The sequence below is a fragment of the Marmota flaviventris genome, chromosome 1, assembly GCF_047511675.1.
Source record: "Marmota flaviventris isolate mMarFla1 chromosome 1, mMarFla1.hap1, whole genome shotgun sequence".
NCBI lineage: Eukaryota > Metazoa > Chordata > Mammalia > Rodentia > Sciuridae > Marmota > Marmota flaviventris.
In genome coordinates, this window is record NC_092498.1 from 213,682,499 (window position 1) to 213,701,477 (window position 18,979).

At 36.1% G+C, this 18,979-nt stretch overlaps 1 protein-coding gene and 1 pseudogene across 1 annotated transcript; both read left to right on the forward strand.

The window, feature by feature from the left end:
• The first annotated feature begins 11,030 nt into the window (after window positions 1–11,030).
• Window positions 11,031–11,944, forward strand: LOC114107548 (olfactory receptor 7E24-like; annotated as a pseudogene).
• Window positions 11,945–16,989: 5,045 nt separating this feature from the next.
• LOC139705216 (olfactory receptor 7E24-like) lies at window positions 16,990–17,937 on the forward strand. The gene has a single exon (XM_071610127.1). The coding sequence runs from the start codon at window positions 17,050–17,052 to the stop codon at window positions 17,935–17,937; it is 888 nt and encodes a 295-aa protein (XP_071466228.1). The 5' UTR covers window positions 16,990–17,049.
• Window positions 17,938–18,979: the final 1,042 nt, after the last annotated feature.

An 18,979-nucleotide genomic window follows, 5' to 3' on the forward strand; every position in this document is an offset into this window, starting at 1 on the left:
GAACTGTCTGTTTAGCTCTTTTGTCCATATATTAATTTATTTGCTTTTTGGTATTAAGTTCTCCATATATTGTGTATATTAATCATCTGTTGGAGGAGAAGTTGGCAAAGATTTTTTTCCAATTTTGAAGTCTCTCTGGTCATGGAGGCTAGACAAAAATAGGAAAAATATGGGGTGGGGGAGTCCCATAAAAATAAGAGAGAGATCAGTGGTAGAGAAAGTAAATCAAGGGGGAGGGAAGGAAGAACTGGAAAACAGGATGGTGGAATGAAATTGACCAAATTATGCTGTGTGCATTCATAAATATACCACAGTGAATTTCACCTTTACTTGTATCCATAAAGCACTGATTAAAAAAATTAAATTATACCAGATGGAAGGAAGACAAGTGGGGAGGAGGAGGGGGACAGGAGGAGGGATGAGGGAAGGGAAGGGGGGGTACTGCCTGGGAATTGAAGTGGACAAATTACATTCCATGCTGGTATGATTACATCAAAATGAAACCTGATATAGTGTATAACTGTAATGCACTAATAAACATATAAAAATTGTAAAAATGTGTACAAAGTCTCAGTTTGGTAAGATGGAAATTTTCTGTAGATGAAATGGTGATAGTTGCATGATAACAAGAAAGTAATTAATCCCAATGAGCTGTGCACTTAAAATTGGTGAGAGATGTAAATTTTTTAAAATTAAAATTTAATTACAATTAAAGGGATATAAAAATCAAATACATCTTGCTAAGAAAGGAAATAAATGAAGAGTGAACATGAACTTTCTTTCCCGTAGAGGAAGAGCCGGAAAGAGTTGGTAGACATTCATTTTCTTCTCTGCTTCTTTCTCCATTAATATAGGAAGTCCTTAGGGATTGGAATAACATGGACCAATTTGGCTAATTATGAGTTCTGTGCTTTGAGCCTCCAAGGTTATACAATTGTCAGCAATCCGCTGTTCCTCTAGTTCTTCAGCAAAGTCTGCCATCCAGTGGGCTCTATACTTGTGTCTCCTCTTCCCATGGCTGTCTGCATCAGGAAGCTCCTGAGAATGCATTGAAATAAATACTGGGAACAGAACAAGGTGTTCACTTAGCATGAGGCAGGGGAGATCTGGTCATGGCCCAGTAGGCACACAGCATAAACCGGTAAGTGCTAACAAGATTCTGAGTGGATAAAGGCCCATTAGAAAGCCAGTTTTTCCCTCATTAGGAAAAACATGACAGTTTGGGTGGCCACATGGGACGATACCAATGTGCTAAGTTTCAACTGTGAAGACTGACTTTGTACACATGGTTAGGTGAGAGTCCCTGGGATCTCACTTGAAATTTTGTTTTCCTCCCACACTTGTTTACTCCCATAAACTCTCATCCATTATAGCAGCAAATGCATCCCTTAAGATTATTTCCTAGTTACCCCAAAAGCTTTGTGAAGGTGATGCAGAAGACGGGGACGAGGAAGACAATAACCAGAACATCATGAACAATTATTGAGAGGTTCCTCAGTGCCAGGCAATGAGACATGAGTTCTATACTGGTTGTTTGAAGTCATCTCCCTAGTTTCCCACAGGGAATGAGTGCCACATTAATTTTTTTTACAGAAGATAAAGGAACATGGACGTTTTATACAACCTGTGTTAGGTGTTTAGGTCAAAAACTCTGAAGTCATGTTTGAATTGAGCAGCCTGATTAGAGGTGCAGGGCCTCTGGCTAGGAGGACCCTGGCAGGTCGTCACTTTCCCCCAGCCCCTTCACTCCAAGATGAGACCCAGTTCTTCTCTGCACTGAACTTTGTTGGATTCTGGTAGATCAGTTTTCATAGTGGGTGGTCTTTACAGCAACAATTTAGGAAGAGTACCTGAGATATAGGAATAAAGCACAGAAAGGGAGGTCCACACTCTTTTAGCAGAGAGCTCTTTTTCCACCCCAGGACATACCTGTGGCTCTTCACATCCTCCTGCATTCCTGTAACCAGCCCACTCAATCTACGAAAGAGACTCACATTCACGTCTTGATTTTATTATTACTTAGGAAGTTGGAAAGAGGTAAAAATGTACTTGGCAAATACACTTAAAAGTTCTGGACCTCTGCTTTAAATGCTCTGCTAGGATCAGTGAATCTCACCAGGTGATTGACAGTTTAATCTGAGTGCTTTCAGCTCTGCTCAGGGTTTCCTAAACTTAAAGCGGGTTGTTAGTGTCTCTGAGATTCAGCAATATCGTCCAAGTTGAATTATAGTTGGTGTAACTTTATGAAGTTAGAATTAAGGAGGTGATGTGTGTTCTTTATGTGATTAACTTGTGCAGAACAAATAAAATACCGTCAAATAGTAGGTAGCAATTTCTAATGATAATGCTAATTTTCATCCATTTAAGTAAAATATAATTGTGACCCAAAATTGCCATATTCCTATTTCTGTGTTGTTGCATTTTGATTTTATCCTATGTAAAGTCTGTGCTGTGTAATTTGATAGGAATGGCTATCTTTCTTCTCTGAATCCCCAGAGACAAGATGGTTTTTGGCATAGAGGAAGCATCAAAATTAAAAGAATGTTAAACTTTGAACAGACCTTTCCTTGTTCACAAATCCTGGCTGTACTTAGTGTGGCTTCAACATACTTGGTTTTTTTCCCATCTGTACTTTCACCATTTCAGGAATATCCCTTAGAGACAAGATTGAACAGCTCTTGCTGGTGTCGGTGTCATGGGCACCTGAGAACTATACTTCTCTCCCACAGCATCGACAACAGTCAGGCATTTGAAGGCAAAGGCACAGGTTTTCACAGGTATCAAAAGAACAATAGAGGTACAAAAAGAAGGGACAGGAATGACTTATTGCTTGGGCAGAGACACATTTTAGACTATTATCTATGACAATTATGTATATGAATTGACTCACTATTTTCTTAACCATTGAATTCTTTTTAAAAGATATAATATCAAAATATTTGTTAGGTTCTAAACATCACTTATATACACATTGGTTGGTGACAGGCATTATGCTCCCTATTTTCATTAAGTAGTACATGCTTTTGGGAGGTGGAAAGTTTACACATGTTCTGCATGTGATTCAGGTCAATATATAGCATGAAAACCTGGATTTGCTAACTTCCATTGCAGGGCGATGTTTCTCCTTTTGGAGTTGCATGGAAATAGAATTTCCAATACAATATAAATATGAATCACCTTGATCAGTTATCTTGGAAGGATTATTACTAGAAGGACCTCAGTGATATTTTTGTTGATAAATCTTATGAAAAAGTGAATTTCACATATGACAATGACTGGTTTTTTTTATTGGAATAGTGTATGCAGGTGATCAGTTATTATACTGAACATGCATCGATTGTGGAAAATTCAAAATATACCCTCTCTCCACTATTATATAGTAATTTTCACTTTTGTGAAATTGTGAAAGGCAGAAGAATTTTGAAAGGATTTGCATAATAATGAACTTATAAGGTAAATGATGTTCCTCCTTTGGGTAATAGTGCACATCACATAAAGCCTTTGCATAAATGTGTATTTCATGAGTGACTTTAATCCACACGTGGATGCAAACTAGCACATTTCAAAGGTAATAGGTGTTCTTGTTAGCCACTTAGATGAGCATTAGGTACTTTTCAGGTAAGTTTTAAGGAAAACTGTTTATGGACACATACATTGATACTGATGTGGAAACATCAACAGCGAACTACACCCACCCGATTCATGACTGTAGCTGTGTTTGGGGACAGGTCTGCAGGAAAATGGTCTCTTACAGAGATACAAAGAACTCAGTTTTCATAGGTAATTATTCAAACCTCTATCAAATGTGGGTTTTGATGCAAATATTATCAGATGTTTTTATTTTAATATGGATAGTGTGTATTAATGGAGAGTAGCAAAGTTAATATCCATGCAGAATTTTCTAAATGCCAGAAAATATTCTAAAGTTGGAGTTCTTAACCCTGCTACTCACTCAAGAACTTCAAATGCACATTCTGATTAAAGTGATTTTTTGTTTGAGACCAAGGTATCTGGGTATATTAAAATCTCCACAGGAGAGGTAGGAGAGAGTGGAAAGAGGAAGTATTTGGGACTGAAGTAGAGGTGAGTATATCCATTGGCTGTGTCAAAATGATCCCAATTATATGTATTACTATGGTGTACTAATAGTAAAAATCTCCACAGGTGAACATATTAAATAATGAGCCCCCAAACCATTAACATTTAAAAGATTTTAAAAATACTCTCTTACTACAGAAACAGGAGGTAATTATCACTGCCATTTTATAGATGATGCAAATATCCTGGCTGCTTACATTATTTCTTTTATTGTTCTCTTTGGCATATTTTCTTAATTAAATCCTAATAACGAACCTAGTTTCCTTCAAGTAGGTGAAGTAAGTAATTGCAATCCATGTATCAGGGAATATTCATGTGAAAATCTATTAAGTAGAAATAATGTTGGGACATAAATCTATGCTTGGGCCTTTCTTTGGTACTAAGGTCTTAATCTGTAAATTTGATAGGTTATGTTCTGAAATTCCATGAAGTATTCAAGGCCCCAATCAAGTCCAGTATAGAAATATCACAAAAGAATAAAAAAGAGCATTTTTATATATCTTATATTTCATGAATTATCCCAAATAAGCCTGTATAAAAATAAAATATTCAAAGAAGGTTCTTATCTTTTATGGTCTATAAATTATTGACAGTTTCAATGTACAATAATGTCACATTTTATATCAGTGGTACTATTGATTATGTGAATTTGACCATGTTTATCAAAATGGGGTGCAGGAGGAGAGAATAGGAAATAATTGGAAATTAAACTGTCCAAATCATATTGTGCACAAATATGTCACAGTGAATCACACTCTTAGGTACAATTATTACAAAACCATAAAAAATTTTAAGTCCACAAAAGCAAAGAATAATTATTTATTACTGCATAATTTTTAAAGTATACATTTAAAGAGGAGGGGAATCAGAAAAATAAAATCTCTAGAAGAAAAACTGCACATAAAATGTTTTCTGACTGTAAATAATCAACCTTGATTTAATTGTAAGAGAATGCAGAACTTAATGTTTTTAATATTGTAATTCAAAGATTTTGTCCCTAAGGACTTAGAATGAAGAAAGATATTTTGGGCAACTTCTTAATTTCCTTTCATTAGAAAGATTTTTTTGCTAAATATGAGGAGGCATATTACCCATTATTTATTTTCTTTTCTGAAGAGTAGGCTGCATTTTCTTGTGATTATGGACTTATTTTCTCTAATGCTTCTGGTATTCTAATATTGTTCATTTGAGTGTTTATATTTAGGTGTAAATGGAAGGACATGAATAACACATCCCCCAGATGAAGTTACTTTTGAGAATTTTTAACCCTAGGTTCATTTTGCCTGAAATCATACAATATACATGGTATTAGATCAGCTGTCTCCACACACAAAATTTTTGAGATTCAAGCAGGGTGTGTATTTTCCTTTGTTTTTCTGAGAAATATTGCACTATATGGATTCAGGACAATGTGTTTTCAAAAACATTTTGCTTATTTCTTATTTTGGACCAATAGGACTACAGGGCCTGTGGACATATGTAAATACCTATTCTACTTATTTTAATTTCTTACTAGTATTTACATACTAATGATAGAGGTTTTCATGTTTGCTAGTTTCTCTGAAAATTTCAATATCTATCTTAACATACAGAGTTAATATTGTATGACTTTAATGACTACAAAATAGAAACCATTATAAGACTTTATTTTCTTCTGTCTTTGTACAGCTGTTGTACATTTTGTATCCACAGATTATAAACCTTACAATATAGTGTTGTAAATTTCTCACTGAATAATCACAGGTTTTGAAAAAAAATGCATTACAGTATATTCAAAAGGATTTACATTAAGCCAGGCAATCTAATATTCTCTTATGTTTCACCCACGGTTTTGCATTCATTGGTGACCACTATCTGCACTAGTAACCACTATGGTATCCTACAGATGATTTTTCTGTTTTGTACAATCCCCTATATTTAGTTTTTATTAGTGAATTGTAGTTATACACTGTACTGGGTTCATTTTGACATAATTACACAAGCATGGAATATAATCTGCTCTGATTCAGTCCCTAGCACTTCACTTTCCCCCTTTCTTTCTCCCTCTTCCTGTTTCGTTTCCTCTATTGGTCTTTCTTCTACTAACTTACACTATTTAATATTAGTATTTTATAGATATACACAAAGGGGAAATTCACTGTGGAATATTCACATATGTTCATATGCTAATTTGGTTAATTTCATTCCACCTTTCCTCCCATTTCCCATCCCTCCTCCCTTCCCTGACCCTCAATTCTCTTCTATACTGTATTGATCTCTGTTTTCATGAGATTCCAACCCTTTCCCCCCTTATTTTGATCTAACTTCCACATATGAGAGTTTCTCCAGTGTTTTCCACATAAAAAGTACTGGACTTTGTCAAATGCTTTTCTTCACCTTATTGAGATAATGACATATTCTTGTCCTTAACTCCATGTATGTGGTGTATTACATTTATTGATTTGCATTTGTTGAAGAAACATTGGATCCCTGGAATGAAAACCACTTAATCATGCTATACTAACTTCTTACCGTTTTTTTGAATCAAGGTTTTGTTAAGAATTTTTGCATCTATGTTCCTCAGGTTTATTGATCTTAGGTTTTCTTTCCGTGATATGTCTGTCTGGTTTTGGTATAAGGGTGATACTGGCTTTATAGAATAATTTAAAAGTGTTCCTTCTTTTTCTATATCATGAATAATTTGAGGACAACTGGCATTATTTCTTCTTTAAAGGTCTGGTAGAACTTGGATTAATATATCTCTGTTCTTGGTCTTTTCTTTGTTGGAAGTCTTTTAATTGTTGGTTAAAATTATCAGCTTGATATTGGTTTATTTAAGTTTCATATATCCTCCTATTTTTGTTTTCGTCATATGTGTCTAGAAATTTTGTCAGTGTCTCATGATTTTCCATGGTACTGGAGTATAAATTTCCAAATTGTTTCTAATGGTCCTCTAGATTTCAAAAGTATCTTTGATGATATTTTCTTTTTTTCACTCTAATTTTGTTGATTTGAGCCTTCTCTCTCTTTATTTCAGTTAGTTGGTTAAAAGTTTATTAATTTTCTTTATCTTTTCAAAGAAACAACTCAGTTGCACTGATCCTGTATATTTTTTAATTCTCATTTTTATTAATTTCAATTCTGATTTTATTTATTTCCTATCTTTTACTGATTTTGGAATTAGTTTTTTTCTTTTTCTAGGGTCTTGGAGTCATAATGTTAGATTATTTGTTTGATACTTTTCTATTTTTTTAATGAAGGAACTCAGTGCTATCAACTTTCCTTTTAGAATTATCTTCATCCTGTCCCAGAGATTTTCATATATTGTATCTCTATTCTCATTTCTTTCTAAGAATTATTTTATTTCTCCTCTAATTTCTTTTATGGTCCATTTGAAGTTAAAAACTGTGTTATTTAATCTCCTGGTGTTAAAATGGATTTTTCATTTTATATTATCATTGATTTCTAACTCAATTCCATTATGATATGATAAAATTCAAGAAAGTGTATCCTCTTTTTATAATTACTAAGATTTGCTTTGTTCCCTAAAATCCAATGTTTTAGAAATGTTTCATGTGCCACTGAGAAGAATATGAATTCAGGTTTTGATGGATGAAATATTCTGTAGCTGTCTCTGAAGTCCATTTGATTAGTAATAATATTCAGCTCTGATCGGTCTTTACTTATGCCTGGATGACCTATCGGACAGTGAGAGAGGGGTGTTGAAATCACCCATTATAGCACTGGGACCTGTTTAATTCTTCATTTTGAGAAGGTTTGTTTTATGCATGTGTGTACCCAGCATGAGGATTTATGTTCATTATGTGTTGTTGTTGGATGAGTCCCTTTGTCACTGTGAAGAGACAATTTTCTTCTCTTCCAGTTAATTTGTTTGAAGTCTACTTTGATAGGAGAGTGACTCCTGCTTGCCCTCTGTTTCCATTTACATGATAGATCTGTTTTCATCCTTGTACATTGGTTCTTTGGATCTCTTTTCCTGTAAAGCAAGTTTATAAGTCAAGTTTCTTATGCTCTTATATTTAATACAATCTACCAATCTCTGTCTTTTGATTGGACAGTTTAGAGCATTTATATCAACATTATATGAGAGATATTTTTTATTTCTTGCCATTTTGGCTTATATCTAATTCTTAACTCAGACTTGATTCTCCTTAAGTTGACTATTCTTTTAGTGTGATTCATCCATATACTTGTCTTCATTTTATTTTTCTTTTATTTGGCATGAAATATATTTCATTGAGTATGCTTTATAGTGCTGGCTTAGTGGCTATAAATTCTTTTAGCTTCTCCTTATCATGGAAGTTTTACCCTTCAGCTTCAACTCCAGATTTTTATCCAGTTTTGCTGGATATAGTAATCTTGGTTGGTGCCCATTTTCTTTCAGATGTTTTAAATACTTTTTCAAGGCCTCTTGGCTTTTAGGGTCTTGGCTGAGAAATCATTTGATTTCTGAATTGGCTTATCTCTAAAGGTGATGGGCCATTTTTTTCTTGAGGCCTTTAAAATTCTATCCTTCTTGTATATATATTAGGCATTTTCATCATAATGTGTTTTTTTATGATCTTCTTTGGTCTTTATTGTGTGGGGTTCCATTTGCATCTTGTATTTGGATTTGTGTCTCATTCCTAAGGCTGGAAAAGTTTCTAATATTATTTCATTGATAAGACAGTATATTTCTTTATTTTGTATTTTGGAGCCTTCATCCACACCAATAATTCTTAGATATTTTTGTCATAATGTCATCCCAGATTTCTTGAATATTATGGTCATAATATCTTAACACATTTTCTTTATCGTTGAGTTTATTTTCAAGATTTTATAATGTATTCAAAGCCTGAGGATGTCTTTAAAGTGGTCTACTCTATTGGTGATGCTTTCTATTGAACTCTTTGTTTGATTTATTGAGTCATTTCCACAATTTCTGTTTCATTCTGTTTCAGAATCTCTATTTGTTTATTGGAATGATCATTCAGTTTTTGTATTGTCTACGTTAATTCCTACATCTTCCTTTATCTTATTGAACATTTTAAAAGTGAACTTTCTAAATTTTTATTCTCTAACATTTCCTCTATTGTGTTGTCAGTGGGAACAGGTCTTGACATGTTTTGGGTTGTTTGGGGTGTTTTCTTTGGTGGCTTTTTTCATACTGCTTGTATGTCTACCCATCTGCTGGGCTGATTATTGCTTCTACTTTTATGGAAGGTATTATTTAGTAAACTTCTTTTTCTGAAGATCTCTGGATTGGGAAAATATCCAGGTATCGATACTTTCATTCAATGTGAGTCCTTGCTGTTTCCAATTTGACAGAAGAATTAAACCCCATTTACTACAATTACTTCAGAAAAAACTTCATAATAATCAGCTTTAGTAAAAACAAGAACTGGATAATATTCTCCATTCTTCCTCTAATCCAGGTATAAAATTTCACTTATGTTCATTTTCTGGCTACAGGCTGCCCATTGTTCTTCCTCTAGATCTTCTAGTACCTGCACAGCAGAGCAAGTGGGCCTTCTGAGCATAGGACAGGGAGCCTAGAGAGGGATCCTCAAAATCTCAATCTCAAAAAAAATTTTTTGGGGGGCATACTGGTTATTGAACCCAAGGGTGCTTAACTACTAAACCACATCCCCAGCCCTTTTATATATTTTATTAGAGACAGGGTCTCACTGAATTGCTTAGGGCCTAAGTTGCTGAGGCTGGGTTTGAACTTGGAATCCTCATGACTGATCCTCCTTAATCACTAAGAATACAGGCAGGTACCAGCACACCCGTCTCTCATCTCAAATTTAAAAAAGTCTTACAGCAACTCCACCAAGTCAGTAATTATTATTAATGTTTAACAGATGAGGAAGTTTCCAGAAATAATTATGTTACTGGTTGTTCTTTTCTGTTTTCTATTATCCAATTCAATAGTGAAACCTGACATATAGGAACCATCTCTTTCCTTCACAAAGCTGAAGTAAGAATTTCCATACAACTGGAGAATAGAATGAAGATTTAAAAAAAAAAAAAAAAAAGAATGAAGAATTGTTTTGTATAGTAGGTATTTTACTAATATTCTATGGGTTCATAAAAATATCAAAATTTATAGAAATTTCAAATTTATGCCAAAGAGAAATAAAATATGCTTAAATTTGAATGTAAGTATCAAAATGTAATCTATTCAAAAGTTTTTCTTAGGGCTTAAGATTTTAGAACTATTGACAGGTATAGTGTATATAAATGCTGCATTTGTGGTGATACCATTGATTGTGTGCTCTTAACAATATTTACCAAAATTTAAAGTTAATCAAAGAGAAGGATATTTATTAATTTATATAAATTTTCAAGAACAAACTTAAGGGGAGGGGAATAAAAATTCAAAAGAATAATGAGATTTCTTGAAGACAATTGCCCATTATATTTTCTAATTATGATTTCTCACCCATGATGTAGTTGTCAGAGAAATTAAAGTACCTGGTACACAGTATTTTAAATATCTTAAATCAAATGAATTTATCCGAAGGTGATAGAACCAAACAATGCATATCAAACTGCTTCTGAATTTCCTTTTATTAATAAATAGTTTCATTAATAGTGTTTTCTTAATAATGAAGGCCATTAACTATTCTTGATTTTTTTTCATAAAAGAGTATGCAATATGTTGTTGTGATCATGAACTTGTTTTCCCACTGCTCCTAGATGTCTAACATTGTTCAGATCAATGTCTCTCAAGCGGATATGGAAGAGGGGTATAATGCAGAAAGTGAAAGAAGAGTGTACAAAGATTGTGTGTTACACTCCTGAGAATCATTATTGATGCACAGTATTCAAGTGTGAATAATCTTGTGAATACTTCCATTCAAATATGTACAGATGGAGGGGTGCTTGGTACATGTTTCTTTATTCTCACATTTTTTGATTGTTTAAAAAGGTGTTCAAGCAATATAGTAGCACAAAATCTAACGCGTGTCTCAGAATTCCAACTCATGAGCCTTTCAGAGGACCCAGACCTGCAGCCCAACCTGTTTGGACTGTTCCTGTCCATGTACCTGGTCACGGTGCTTGGGAACCTGCTCATCATCCTGGCCATCAGCTCTGACTCCCACCTCCACACCCCCATGTACTTCTTCCTCTCCAACCTCTCTTTTGTGGACATTGGTTTCATCTCGACCACAGTCCCAAAGATGCTCTTGAACATCCAAACTCACAATAGAGTCATTTCCTACAAGGGCTGCCTGACAAAGATATCTCTTTTTGGCATTTTTGTCTGTATGGATGACATGCTTCTGACTGTGATGGCTTATGACAGATTTGTGGCCATCTGTCACCCCCTGCATTATACAGTCATTATGAACCCTTGTCTCTGTGGCTTCTTAACTTTGGTGTCATTTTTGCTGAGTCTTTTGAACTCTCAGCTGCACAATTTGATGATCTTACAAATTACCAGCTTCAAGGATGTGAAAATTTCCAGTTTCTTCTGTGATCCTTCTCAACTTCTGAATTTTTCCTGTTCTCACAACTACTCTTATAACATTGTAAAGTATTTTCTTGCTGCCATATATGGCCTTTTCCCTATCTCAGGGATCTTTTTCTCTTACTATAAGATAATTGCCTCCATTCTGAGGATCCCATCCTCGGTGGTAAGTACAAAGCTTTCTCCACCTGTGGCTCTCACCTGGCAGTTGTTTTCTTATTTTATGGAACAGTTGTTGGAGTATACTTGAGTTCAGCTGTATCACATTCTCCCAGAAAGGGTGCAGTGGCCTCAGTGATGTATACTGTGGTCACCCCCATGCTGAACCCCTTCATCTACAGACTGAGGAACAGGGATATTAAAAATGCATTTAGGAGATTCCAAAGCTGAATTTTTCAATCTTAGCAACTGTACTGTTCAGTTGCAATATCTTGGAAAATTCAGCAAAGCTAAAATATTGGCCCTGTTAATGTGCCTTTTCATAACATAAATAGTTTTAATTTCTCACCATTTTTTATAGTATAATGGTTTCAGCCTATGTTAAGGATCAAGATTTCACTGCATGAAGATGAAAAATTTTGGAGATGGATGGTAGTCAATTTCACAAGAAAACAAATAATAATAAATGCCACTACACTATGCACTTGACAATGGTGAAATTTGTAACTTCTTTTTATTTACATACTGCATATTAAAAGTGACAAAGCCAATGAGTTTTAAAAATGAAATTAAAAAGTTGCTGGGTACTGTGGTGCATGCCTGTAATCCCAGAGGCTCAGGAGGCTGAGGCAGGAGGATTTAGAGTTCAAAGACAGTCTTGGCAATTTAGCGAGGCCTTAAGCAACTCAGTAAGATCCTGTCTCTAAATAAAATACCAAATGAGCTGGGATGTTGCTCAGTGGGTAAGGGCCACTGTGTTCAATCCCTAGTAAAAAAAATAAATTAATATAGTGTTCTATAGTTTTCATTGCAAAGGTCCTTCAATTATTTTGAATTGACTGATTTGCAAGTAATTTATTGTTTTGAGGCTATTGTGAATGGGATAGTTTTTCAATTTCTTTCTCAGAAGATTAGTCATTGAAATATAGAAATGTGATTGATTAATGACAATTGTTCTTGTATCATGTTACCATGCTGAATTCATTTATGAGCTCTAGAAACTTTCTTTTTGAGTTTTTGGGTCTTCTAATTATAGGAAACATGCCATCAGTGAATACATAATTTGAGCTCTTCTTTTCCTGTTTATATCCCTGTAGGGACAAGTGCATGGAGTACTGCATACATGGCATACATTAAGGGCATCAGAGTGGTAATTGTTTGCATTGATATTTTATCCCAATAAAATGAACATTGATCACAGATGTCTCCTTAAGGAACACAGAAATGAAAGAAAATAAATAGAATATGTAAACTTTTTACTAATTAGATTTAGGGCCAGAAACTTATGTGGACATTCAATTTCATTTGTGTTCCTCATTAATGACGGGGAATCCTTAGAGATGGGGATTTCATGGACCAATTAGTCTAATTACAAGCTCTGTGCATTGATCTTCCAAGGTCCTACATTAGTGCACAATTAGTCTGTGCCTGCTGCCCTTTAGTGGATGGTTCTTGTCCAGTGAGCTGCATGGCTGTGTCTCCTCCTGGGATTTTCTGCATCAGGAAGCTCCTGATGACACGATCTCTTCCTGTGGACACAGTTGCTCCTTCCCTGGGCTCCACACTTGGTAGGGCCTTAGGATCTGCACTTTTGGTGATGACCCTGCAGGGAAGCAGCGTGACCCAGTAAGTACAGAGGGGGCCTTGGATGTGGGAAGGAATGGGGAAGTAGTATTACCTCAGCAAAGGGACAAACACCACAGAATAACCAGATGGGAGGACACCACATGCATGTTCAACTTGGGGTTGTGGGATTCAAGCTTTTGTTTCAGTTGGGGAGATGAGAAATCTTATTCAAACTGTGCTGTCCACCCACACTGGTTCTGATTCATACAAAAATCTCCCCCACAACAGCACAAATGGGTCCTTCAAAAGTGTTTCTTAACCTCTAAGAAAGGACTTTGATGGTGGTGATAAGATGATGATGAGGATGACAGAAGCCAGAGCACCATGCACTGAGGTGCAGGGCTTCCCAGGCTCAGGTGCTAACCAACTACCTTTTTTTTTCCTTTTCATAAACACCATCCTACTTTAATTATATGTGTCCACATTATTATTATTTTATAGAAAATGAAGCCTTTTGTTATACTTTTGTAACTTGTACTCCTTTGTTAGGTGGGGGAAAGTGCAGCCATGTTTGCACTGGGCTGTCTGGCCATGGACACAGGGCATCACAGGAGAACCCTGGCAGGCTGTGTCCCATCAGCAGGCCAACCAGCCACTCCTCTTCCCTGACACTGCAGAAAGAGAGCCTTGCCCATGGTGGTCTTTCTTGTGGGATTCCTGGGGATCACAAGGCAGAGCAGTGGGGTTCCTGGTGCATGCACAATGGAAGGACATCCACATGTCACAGGAGAGATCACAGTAGGGGAGGCTGATGATCATTCAGATTAGATCACAATCTTGGGCCCCTCCAGAACCTCTGGGGAGCTCCCTCTATGCTCCTCCATGCTTGAAAACAGCCCTGTCAATCTCAAAGCAAAACTAAGGTCAGGTTTGATTGCATTTCCCCCCAAATACTGGAAATATTTAAAAAATGTACCTAATATTTACTAGCAGAGAAAATGTCTGGGCCCATACTGAACACTGTCAGGTGGGAAAGAATAAAATAATTAAATCAATCATTTTCAGACTCTGTCAACCCAGTCACTGTGTCTATAAAGCAGTCCCTGGTTTCACTGGTGTCTAGACTCAGCCCTGTTATCTGAATTCATTTCCCATTGATGCAACTACAGTAAGGATAAAGTAGATACTTGGTTCTTTTATGTAAATAACATGGGATATGGGAATAAAATGAGAGCATAATAAATCTGGATATTATTGGTACTGTTAGTCCTGATAGGTTAATCTTCATTCCATTCAACTAATATATCCAGTGACCTGAAGTGACTGTTTTCCTGTTTCTGGATGGGACACTTTATGTTTGCCCTTACAGATGCATGTGCTGTGCATCTGGGAGGAATGGCTTCCTTTTTTCTATTTCTTACACCCCGGAGCCTGTTTTCTGCTTGGCACAGGGCGAAGTCTTGAGCAAGTCTGTTGAGAATTGAACCACCCCACCCTTTTCCCTATATTGACCAAAACAAATTTGGATGAACAGACTGTGGCCTCCTGTTTGTCCTTTCATTCCTTCCATCAGTGTCCATGGGAATAGACAAGTTCAAACAGTGTCCTTTGTGTCCATGTTTTGGTCATAGGGACAATTTACTTTTATTTAGTTTCATCCACAGTAGGCAAGTATTCAGAAATCATGACAGAGATTTTCAAGGATTTGAAGAAAAGCCACAAGGCAGAAGCTGAAGGGGCATCTAACACTGCAGCCTTCCACTGAGCCCTTCGTCAGGGTCTCACTTCATTCCGGCCTCCAGTGCCCTTGACCATGGCTTTCCTCCATAATATTAATACTTATGTAATTATGGGATTTTTTTTTTACTAAAATAAAAATTTCCAAATATTCATTGAGTTCCCAATGTTGCTTTCATGCTGCACATATTGTGGAGATAGCATTATTTTCTGTGTTTCTATTAAGCAGTGATCAGGGAGAGGAGAAGTGATTCGCACACTGTGCACACACTGGCAGGTGATGCAGGTCTGAAATGTTGCCTGCCTGACTCCAGTCCAGGGCACTGGCTCTTCTGTTAGAGCCACAGTAAAGAGTATTCCCTGAACAAGACCAAACTTCTTCAGGAGTCATCAAGGAAGAATATTCCTAGTTAGGGTGCAATTGCATTTCCATGATACATATTAGGATTGAGAAGATGTAGGTGACAGTGACTGTTCTTGTAGGTACCTAAATGTAGGTCATTAAGAGTAAATTTGGACACATCTTTTGCACTGGAAATCAACCAACCATGTCCTGACAACATATTATCCAGACACTATTATTTAAGTGACAGGCAGACTGCTTTGAAATGATTGTCATACTAATATACTACTGAATTAAACAATGATGTCCTTTCTATCACTTTGCATCAGATAAAGACTTTGCAGAAGAGAAATTTACTTCATTGAGAAATTAAGAGCTCAGGTTAATATAAACTTGTACATTTCATGGCCAATGGGCATTGTTTTGCAAATTACTTAGATGATTTTTTTAACCTATGTTTTAGGTAATTGTATGAAAGAAAAGTGTTTGGTAGATGACTCTGGCATGAAAACTCGAGCAGATAATTACACCTCTGCATTTCATAACAATAAGTATGTTTGGGGAACAGGTTTGCAGGAAAATGGAATCAGACAGAGATATTAACTCAAATTTCTTAGGTAATGTTTCAGATGTCTATCCAATGTTAGTCCTGAATTATTATCAGATTCATATGTTTCAATATAGGTGATGGGTATTATGGACAATAAGAGTAGGTAATACTAATGAAGAAGGTTATACATGGCAGGATATTGTTAGACATAGGATTTCAGATCTGGTGTAAGAAAGAACCACTGAGAACTTCACATGTGGATATTCTGATATAATTGGTATTAGTCTGACATCAATGTTGTATGGATATTCTAAAATACAGACAGGTAGATTTAATAATGAGAGAGAACTACTAGTTATGCCACTTGAAAGTTTTTTTTTTTTTTTAATTTCCTCATGACAATCATACAAGGTAGGTAATTACTACCTCCAATTTACAAATGAGGATGTTTCCAAGAAGTTGTTACATTTTTACTTGTTATACTCTGTTTTGTATTGTATCCAATTATTTCACAGTGAGAAATGATAAATAATGAACCCAAGTGTACTTCATGTAGCCTAAATAGGAGAATTGAAATCAATGTGTCAGGAATGGATGACCAAAGAACCCATGAAAAAGAACTAAGATTGGAAATAAAACTTGAGTTTTGGGGCCTTCCTTGGTGCTGGGTCATAAACAATGTACTTGATGATTTGAGATCAAAAAACCATGAAGCACTTTTGGCAGGCCAGATAGAGTACAGAATCAAGAAAAAGAAAAAAAGGGTGGGGTCATTTATATAACAGATATTTGGCTTACATTATATGGGTTGTTCATGGGCTTCTTCTCTGCTCCTGGACTTTTAACACTGCTCAGCTCAATGCTTCTTAGGTGAGTATAGAAAGAGGGGTGAATGATGGAGAAGGTGATAATGAAAGAATATGTAGAGACTAGGGGGCTTCACTACTGACAGCTATTGTTGAAGGTGTATGGACCTAAAGCATGAGCTCCTTCCTTGTGCATACTTTAATTCAACTATTTCCAGAATGAGGAGAGCCTGTTTTACATATTTCTTTTTTAACACCTTTTTTGCTTTTTTTCAAAAGGTGTCCAAGCTACCTACAAGAACAAAATCTAACCCGTGTCTCTGAATTCCATCTCATGAGCCTCTCAGAGGACCCAGACCTGCAGCCCCTTCTCTTTGGACTGTTCCTGTCCATGTACCTGGTCACAGTGCTTGGGAACCTGCTCATTATCCTGGCTGTCAGCTCTGACCCCCACCTCCACACCCCCATGTACTTCTTCCTCTCCAACCTGTCCTTGGCTGACATCGGCTTCATCTCCACCACGGTCCCAAAATTGATTATAAACATTCAAACTCACAATGATGTCATCTCCTACGTGGGCTGTCTGACACAGATGTCTCTTTTTGCCATTTTTATTTGTATGGATTATATGCTTCTGACTGTGATGGCCTATGACAGATTTGTGGCCATCTGTCATCCCCTGCATTACACAGTCATTATGAACCCTCGCCTCTGTGGCTTCTCAATTTTGGTATCATTTTTGCTGAGTCTCTTGGACTCTCAGCTGCACAATTTGATGATCTTACAAATTACCAGCTTCAAGGATGTGGAAATTTCTAGTTTCTTCTGTGACCCTTCTCAACTTCTGAATCTTTCCTGTTCTGACACCTACTCTATTAATACTGGCAAGTATGTTCTTTTTGCCCTATATAGCTTTTTCCCCATCTCAGGGATCCTTTTCTCTTACTATAAAATTATTTCCTCCATTGTGAGGATCCCATCCTCAGGTGGGAAGTACAAAGCCTTCTCCACCTGTGGCTCTCACCTGGCAGTTTTTTGCCTATTTTTAGGAACAGGTTCTGCAGTGTACTTTGGATCAGCTGTATCACATTCTCCAAGAGAGAATGTGGTGTCCTCAGTAATGTATACTGTGGTCACCCCCATGCTGAACCCCTTTATCTACAGCCTGAGGAACAAGGATATCAAAGGTGCCCTTTGGAAGCTTCACAGCAGGGCAATCTAATCCCAACTTCCGTGGTACTGGTTGCAATGTGTGTTGGAAAATGCAGCAAAGTTACATACCTGGACCTGTTCAGATGTGCCTTATGCTAATTTCTCACAAAATTTTACAGTAGAATGGTTGGGACTCCTATTGGCAAGGGATGTTTGGCACTTTTTTACATTGGAAAGAAAGTTTCACTTTTGTAAGATAAGGAATGGGGGAGATAGATGATAGTGATATTTTGGCAACTATACTTATATTTAATGCCACTGAGCTTTGCATTTCACAATGGTAATAATGGCAAGTTTTTTTTTCTTTTTTTGTAATTTAAATTGACCATAATGAATGTGGCTTTAAGAAGGTAGTATTTTCTAAGAATAAATAGAGGAAATCAATAAAATAAATAATCTTTTTAAAATTTGTTTTAATTACTGACAAACTTCTTTTTAAAATTTTTTTTTAATTTGTTGTAATTAGTTATACATGATAATAGAATGCATTTATGCACTTTGATAGATGATACATAGATGGGATATAATTTCTCATTTTTCTGAGTGTACATGTTGCAGAATCACATTGGTCATGCAGCCACATACATACATATAGTAATAATATCTGTTTCATCCTACTATCTTTCCTATCCCCACATCCTCTCTCTTTCCCACCCATCACTTCCCTCTACCTAATCTAAGGTAACACTATTCTTCCCTAGTTCCCCCCACCCCCTCACCTTATTGTGAATTAGCATCCACATATTAGAGAAAACATTCAGCCTTTGGTTTTGTGAGATTAGCTTATTTTATGTAACATGATATTCTCCAACTCCATCCATTTACTGGCAAATGCCATAATTTCACTCTTCTTTAAAGCTTCGTTTTTACTAAAAATTACTGAAAAGCATTATTTGATGTTCATTTTCCAAACTTTTTATCCCATAATCATTGTTAGGACAATCTTAGAGTTTGTGAGAGGTCACCTATTTTGCCAGTCTGTTCTATGCTTTGAGCCTCCAAGGTCACACCTGTGCCTCCAGCCTTTCTGCTTGATGGCTCCAGTTCAGTGG

Bases quoted from the DNA above. Each gene is read 5' to 3' on its own strand.
- LOC139705216 (XM_071610127.1), top strand. From the start codon at position 17,050: ATGAGCCTCTCAGAGGACCCAGACCTGCAGCCCCTTCTCTTTGGACTG.